Source organism: Vanacampus margaritifer, chromosome 16, assembly GCF_051991255.1.
Source record: "Vanacampus margaritifer isolate UIUO_Vmar chromosome 16, RoL_Vmar_1.0, whole genome shotgun sequence".
Classification (NCBI taxonomy): Eukaryota; Metazoa; Chordata; class Actinopteri; order Syngnathiformes; family Syngnathidae; genus Vanacampus; species Vanacampus margaritifer.
In genome coordinates this window covers 15,527,449-15,535,039 of record NC_135447.1, presented here as the reverse complement: position 1 = coordinate 15,535,039, position 7,591 = coordinate 15,527,449, and the positions used below count along the sequence as shown (strand labels likewise).

Genomic DNA, 7,591 nt, shown 5'->3' with positions numbered 1-7,591 from the left:
AGCACGTTTAATATTTGGATTAGTTCGTTCATCCTGCACAGCGACAATATGAATTGCAGATTTATGTGCATACTTTACAGCATACTTTTCTTATGCATACATTTCTTAAGCTGCTCGATTATGGAAAAAATAATCATCAAGATTATTTTGGCAATATTTGAAAACACGAAAATGTTTAAGCATTTAAAAATATTAAGACAAAAAAAAAATAGAAACACTATAATTATGTAAGTTCCTTTTGTACCAAACAGAATTTATAATAATATATATTTATAATAATCCATCCATCTTCTTAACCGCTTGTCCTCACAAGGGTCGCGGGGGGCGCTGGAGCCTATCCCAGCTGGCTTCGGGCAGTAGGCGGGGTACACCCTGAACTGGTTGCCAGCCAATCGCAGGGCACACAGAGACAAACAACCGTACTCACAATCACACCTATGGACAATTTGGAGCGTTCAATTAACCTGCCATGCATGTCTTTGGAAATGTGGGAGGAAACCGGAGTAAACGGAGAAAATCCACGCAAGCACGGGGAGAACATGCAAACTCCACCCAGGAAGGCCGAAGCCCGGACTCAATCTCACGTCCTCTGAACTGGGAGGCGGACGTGCTAACCAGTCATCCACCGTGCCGCCCATATTTAATATTTAATAATATTTATTTAAAATCATATTTATTTATGTTGGCAAAAACTTGAAGTTGGAGTGCAGCTTGTGCAGTAGGACGATCATTTATTTTTTTGGTACAAAACAAGAAAATGTTTACACATTTAAAAATAATAAGACCTATTTAAAAAAAACACACTAAAATTATGTAATTTCCTTTTGGACCAAACAGAATTTATAATAATATATATTTATTTATGTTGGCAAAAACTTGAAGTTGGCAGTGCAGCTTGTGCACTGTACAGTAGGATGATCATTATTTTTTGGTACAAAACAAGAACATGTTTAAAGTTAAAAAAATAAATAAAAAATGTTAAGACAAATAAATTTTCCATTCCTTTAGATTAAACAACATTTTTTAAATTAGTTATTTTAATTTTTTTTAAGTGCAAATGTATAAACTTAAACAACTCAAAAATTTGTATTAATCCTTTTTTACGATTATGCTGATTTTGTAATTTTGGAGTGTAATTGAATTTCAAATAATTGCACAGCCGCCCTGCAATTTGGTGGCAACCAGTTCAGGGTGTACCCTGCCTACTGCCCGAAGCCAGGTGGGATAGGCTCCAGCAAGACCCGTGACCCTTGTGAGGACAAGCGGTAAAGAAAATGGATGGATGGATGGATGGATGGATAATTGCACAGCCCTACAATGAAACGTGTAAAAAATTGCATTCATATTTACCTGCTCATTGGTTTGGTGATGGCAGGCGCTTGACACATGTTTTATGTTTAAGAGTGAGAAGATCTCTTCATTTAGCTGTCAACAAGTATACAAAGAGGTTTGAGACTTTTGTGTTATTTTTCTCAATTACATGACACACATAAGATGCAGATATTAAAATGAAAAGAAAAAAAAAGGTTAAGTCATACCTCATTCACAAACGTCCTGTCTTGGTTAGATATTACTTTCTTGACCATACCAAACAAATAAAATTTGGACATAAGTGCTGCTGAAACCTCCACAGCAGACTTAGACCCTAGAGGTTCAGCAACAACAAACTTGCTAAACAAATCGGTCAGCGTCAGAATATACTTATTTTTTCTGGCAGTCTCCTTTAGCGGGCCAATCACGTCCATCTCAACCACATTCCAGTTTTCTCCCACCTGTGAATATAAATTTCAGTAGTTCATCACCTGTATACTGGAGTTTCAGGGCTCAGACAGGCCCACTTCAGTTCACAGCATTTTAATGAAGATGTATAACTTTTTGCATATTAGTGTATCAATCTAAAATAACTTCCCATTCTACCCAACACCGATATTTATACTTGTGTATTTGATCACATTAAAATAACTGAATGCCTTACTAGATCACAATCAATGTTTATACAGTATATAACGCAGATAACGGGACAGTAAGAGACAAGTCTGCAATCAAACAGTAACTTCCTTATAAGTGTTGTGAGCTAATATGGGTTTTCAGTATTATTAACAAGGGAAGGGTTTATAACGTTGAATAAAAAAAAAAGGGAATTTCAGTCACATTTAAAACCCAATCATTTCTACAGGTCCAGCCCAGCCCTGCTATTTATATCTTCCTCCTCAGTCTCACGGCCAGTCTTACTCTGACTCAGGGGCGGGCTAACCCAATGGGGTACCGGGGATTTACCGCTGGTCCCCCGAAAAAAAAGAAAAAAAGAAATAGGAATAACGCATAGATCGGCACTAGTTACGTGAGCAGGGGCGGTCTGACTATTGGGGATTTCAGTATATTTTTCCTTACGGCCGTGGTCGGTCCAAGGCCGATTTAGACCGGCGTGTATTATTACAGGGATGTGATTTGACCAAAGTGAAATTATCTGAAAATTTAGCCGGGGGTCTGGGGGCCGCCGGCACCCAGCTAGGTCCAGGGCAGTGCCCTGGTGGGGGGACAAGGCCCGGAGCTCATGGGTCTTCCGTGTTTTTAAGTACTTTCAATGCACTCACATGACAAAGAAATAGACAAAACAACAGCATAAATTTTCAATGTATATTGAACTATCCCATATAAAATGGCAGTTTTAGTCAACTCAAAATCAGTCACATTCAAAAACATTGGACTGCCTTTGCTTTTAAAAACTATCACTGAGAATATCATCATATCTAACTAATGTGATTACTAAGTTAACACCTAAATAATGTTGAAGAGTTCAAATTTCATGAACAAATAATTGTATCATGACCAAATGAAAAGTAACTCATATTAGAACATACCACAAATGTCTTTGTTATAGCAGAAGATGTTATCTGTCGGAGTCATGTGCATACACAATGAACTACTAAATCACTGGCCATGCAGAAACATGAAATTCATTCAAAGTTCTGAAATTTATATTTTCTGTCACATTCTAGATGAATTATAACATCACTTAATATCACAAATATTGTTTTCTATTTTCTACTCATCAAAACATTCAACATATTTACAGGAATATACAAGTGTTCATTCTTGAGCCCAATCCATTCACATGACACAAACACTACTTCCTCTTAGACTTCATTGCTTTGGAATGGGTCTTTCTAGCCTGCTTCTGTGCAGCTTTGATGGTTCTTCTTGAGGCAGCCTTGCTCATTTGGGTGTCCTGTTTCACAGCAAGTTCTGTTCGTTTTGCAGACAACATAGCTGCTTCTGCATCCTTCTCCTCCCTGTACCTTTTGGAGGATGTCCTCAGATTTAGGCACAGTTTGGACTGCACAGGATCCATCAGAATGTCTTTCCTGCCAAAATGGCTGACAGAGGTGGTCTTTCTTGCTCTTAGGGCATATTTCACAGTCTGGATAGACTAGGTATGTGGCTATGTCCATTCTGCATGCTTTGGGGTTCAGGACATCACCCATGACACTGAAAGCCCCCTCTACTTGCGGCCCATGGAAGCAACTCATGAGAGCCTTCACCATCTTGGCCAAGGTTGGGTATCTTCCAACAGCAAAGACTTGAGCCCACCAACGATCCAGTGCAATTGCCTTCCCCTCTGAGTCCAAAGGTGTTGGCAACTCACTGTCCAACTGGTATTCTCTCACCTCGAGATCATAGTTTCCCAGCTCTGACTCATCAAAGACATTGGTGACCAACGATGATAGCTTCTTCAGTTGGTTTAAAGTTGAGCTGTGTCCTCTGGCAAGTGGGTCAATGGCAGAGGCTGCTTTCAGAAGCTTGCTGTTCATGGGCAACTTTTTCTGAAGGTACAGTCCACATGCCAGATATGCTGCCTTGGCTTTGGCTTTGAACTTGAACACAACTGACGACTTGTTGGAAGAATCCATCAATTTGCTGGTGACACCACCATGGAAAATATCCTTTTCTCTGAGTTGTTTGGCTTTGTTGTTCAGCTCAATTTCTGCCAGTTTACAGCCTTGAAGGGACTCTGGCTTCAGGAAACAGGACAAGAACTTCTTGAAGAAGGCCACTTGCTTGTCGTTCAGCTTGTGGATCATTGGTGTTTTCGTCTCAAAGGTGATCACATAGTTCTTCAGCAAGGGCAGAACTGCTGTGTACAGGTTGAGGGTGAGAAGTGTATCCAATCTTGTGAAGAATATCTTCTCATAGATCCTCTGCTTCCTCTTCCTTCCTTCCTCAGTCATGTTCTTTTGGCCTAAAGCTGATTGAATGTCTTTGAGTTTGGCTTTGACTTCTCTTGAAAGATCCTTCTTGTGGTAGATGGCCATGATGGTGGGGAGATAGAGTTCTTTATCTTCTCTGCCAAGAAATGCATGGTAGAAGATGGTAAAGACATCCATGAGGCGTAAGGTGGACATTGAAACATCATAGTTTGAAAGCCATCGATGGCTGACAAATCTCTCTGGCATGGTGAAGGTGATGCCTGTCAGAAAGCAAATTTCTTGAAGAACTCCCTTCAGATCGGTTGACCACTTGAAATCATTGAAGAGATCATTATGGAGTCCTTCAATCTTGTACTCAAATGGCTTGCAAAAATGCTTGGAGGCGTTGAGGATGTGGTGGCAGGTATCCCCATCTATGTCAAGGAGATGTGGTGCTGGTCCCTTTCGCAAACGCGTCTCAACTCCAGATTTGGAACCCCGCATCACTGCACATGAGTCCATCAACACCGACACCAAATTGCTCTAGGGAATATTGTTCTTGGTCATGAGGGCTGAGAGTTCATCAAAGAGAGATTTGCTGTCAACTTTAACAACACTCAAAGATGCTAAATGTTCCACCACAACAGACTTTGTCAACGGGGAGAAATAGCTGACGAGTACACACAGGACACGGTGTAGATTGTTGCTGGTGGACTCGTCAATGTTCATTGAAAAGTGTGAGGATCTTAAGTTTGTTAAAGTCTCATCACGCATAGTGTGAGCAAGGCCATACTTCGTTTTGTAGAATGCACTGGTTCTATCCATGGACAGTCCATTCAGAGCTTTTGGATCCCTTGCCAGTTCCTTTGCCAGTGTGATGAGCTTTGGGGCCATGGTGAACGGAAGAGAATTTTCGGCCAGCACTCCCAACAGCATTGCCTGAAGAATAAAAGAAATTTCACAATAATCAGTAAACAATTAAATAATTTAAATAATTATTTGAATTATAATCCAAAATGTCATGCAACCAAAGTAAATAAAAAAGGATTTAGTCTAAACTTTCATGCACATTCACATGTCAGAGTATTTATTATGGTAACAAAAAATGTTGAAAATTAGCTACAAAATAATAAATTATCTTTAACCATTGGAAATAATATTTACCATGCAATAAATCATTTAATCAATCATTCTTAATTTAATACATAATGCATAACAAAAACATAAAATACCTCATGCAGCAAGCTCTGGTAAAAACACAATCATGCATTCGACTAAGATCATCTCTGTAACTGCATACATCAAGACAGTCAACATATTGAAACCTGAAAAGTGCAAACATGATCATTATTACGTTATAATATTTTCAAAAAAAGGGGAAAACTGTCAAATTAATTTGAAAAGTTTACCACCTACCTCAAAATTCACGACTCTATCAGCAACTGGTACAGGTTGTTGGGGTGGATCACGTCTCTCTATTACCGCTTCCGATTGTGATGTCAATAAGGGATGGAGGCCGTAAAGTTTTGGAGTTTTCGTTTGGGCACCGAAACTTCCAGCGATGGAATAATTTGTTGATCTTGACTGGAGTTCTTTCACGTGTTTTTTGCTCTTTGCGTGACTTTCAAGAGCTTTGAAACCTCTCCCACCATAGTCAATGGTATCATGGCACCAAATGCAAAGCGCTTTACCGGCACGATCGATCTTCCGAATAAAGTCACTGAACAAATTCGTCACAGTCTTCTTTCCAACATTTGTAGATATATCCTTCTCTAACCAGTCCCATCGAAACTTGTTTTTTACGATCTTGTCAATTTCCTTAACTCGCGGAGCATCTTTGCATTCGATCACGGACATCTTTCTTTAAACACCTGGCAAAAACGTGTGAGAAATGAACAATGGCATACTCCTATGCCTTTATAACAAGCGCGTTTATTGGTCAACATGGAGACTTCAGCCAATCGCAAGATCCGTTCAGTTACGGAAACACTAAAATTGAATGCTGTAGAGACAAAATCGGAAATTTTAAATTTTTATTTTTGGAGATAAAAAAAGCGGAATTCCGCGAATTAGCGGAAAAATCACATCCCTGTTATTATTATTTATTTTTGCGCCCCTCGTGTTTTACAATACACATATGAATATTTTAAGGAAATACATGTACAGCCAGTCCACTATTTAAATACAGGCTGACTAGTCGAGACGCAGTCAAGAAAGCCACAACAAGCCCCCAATGGCCCCGCAGCCGCGCTCACACACGCCTGGCGTAATGACTCGCCCAAATCAGCGTCCAACACAAACTCAGAGCAATGCGTGACCAACTGACCGTCGATGGTTCGTCGGATTGTCGCTTTGTGACCAATAATAAGCAGCGCTGCAGCAGCCAATTAACTACAAACACGAGCGCATCAGGAGCGCACGAGCCGCAACCCGCGTTCTCCTGTCGTCAAGCTAAGCTATTAATTAGTTTACAAAAGCAATGATGCGCGGACGTACTCTTTGCAAACTCCTTGCTAAGCATACTCTGGGGTTGGCAAGTTTTACAAAAAGCACGTTATTGGCTGATTTTTAAATTAGCAACAATTTCACAACTCTGGTGGAACTCTGAAGTATCAGGTTTCAGGTGAATTAAAGAGCACCAACTCGCACGCACACACAGACCATAATAATAATTTAAAAAAGGCTACTGAATGAATAATACTGAGCCCCTCCACCCAAAAAAAACAACATAATAGCGACCACTGGTGGCCCACCGGGAAAACGCCCGCTGCTCCCGCCTTCTCAAGACGGGCCTTTGTATACGATCTCACAATTTAATTAGAGTATTTATTATTGTGTACTTTTATTAGTCATTTGTGATCTAAATTACCTTTATAGGATGTGGCCTTGGTGCCACTCTTTTTAGTGGGTTACTCAACTGGCATGTTTGACAGTCCCTGACCTGAAACAGAAGTCAATTTTATTTTGACATATTAATAAATAAAGAAAACAAAACAAAAAAAGAGTGCGACGTTCTGTGGTCAACATATCAAACCGTGCCTTACCCAGTCAGCAACATCCTGCTTAATGGTATGCCAGTAGTAGCCAGAAACCACACGGTCTATGGTGCGCCTGATACCGCAGTGGTGGCCGTTGCTATTCTGGATATGGCATTCATCCAATACTGCTCGCTTTTCTTCTTCACCCATCATAACCAGCCGCATGAAAATCCGTTTAGGGCCAGTGTAGAATAGTCTGCCATCTGTGTAGAATTTCCCAAAGAAAACACAAACATAAAGAGTCATTTGAAATATATGGACGGAAAAGAATGACAACTTACTGTATTTACTGAAAGAACCAAGTTCTGTTTTATTGGGAGACAGTCAGTTTATGTGAGGGTTGCTTAAATTTTGAATGCTTTAGAA

At 40.0% G+C, this 7,591-nt stretch overlaps 1 protein-coding gene across 2 annotated transcripts; it reads right to left on the bottom strand.

Annotated features, from left to right (window-relative positions):
* Positions 1 to 2,960: 2,960 nt before the first annotated feature.
* Positions 2,961 to 7,048, bottom strand: LOC144036460 (uncharacterized). Of its 2 annotated transcripts, XM_077547137.1 has the most exons (3): positions 5,604 to 7,048; positions 5,420 to 5,512; positions 2,961 to 5,126 (listed from the first exon to the last, which is right to left on the bottom strand). In XM_077547137.1, exon 3 carries the CDS (start codon positions 4,707 to 4,709, stop codon positions 3,168 to 3,170), a length of 1,542 nt encoding a protein of 513 aa, XP_077403263.1. In that variant the 5' UTR covers positions 4,710 to 5,126; positions 5,420 to 5,512; positions 5,604 to 7,048; the 3' UTR covers positions 2,961 to 3,167. The 2 variants fall into 2 exon arrangements, with proteins under 2 accessions (XP_077403263.1, XP_077403262.1); XM_077547136.1 differs by having other exon boundaries at positions 5,420 to 7,048.
* Between the last annotated feature and the right edge of the window lie 543 nt (positions 7,049 to 7,591).

Coding starts and splice junctions, on each gene's coding strand:
- LOC144036460 (XM_077547136.1), bottom strand. CDS start 4,709: ATGGACTCATGTGCAGTGATGCGGGGTTCCAAATCTGGAGTTGAGACG.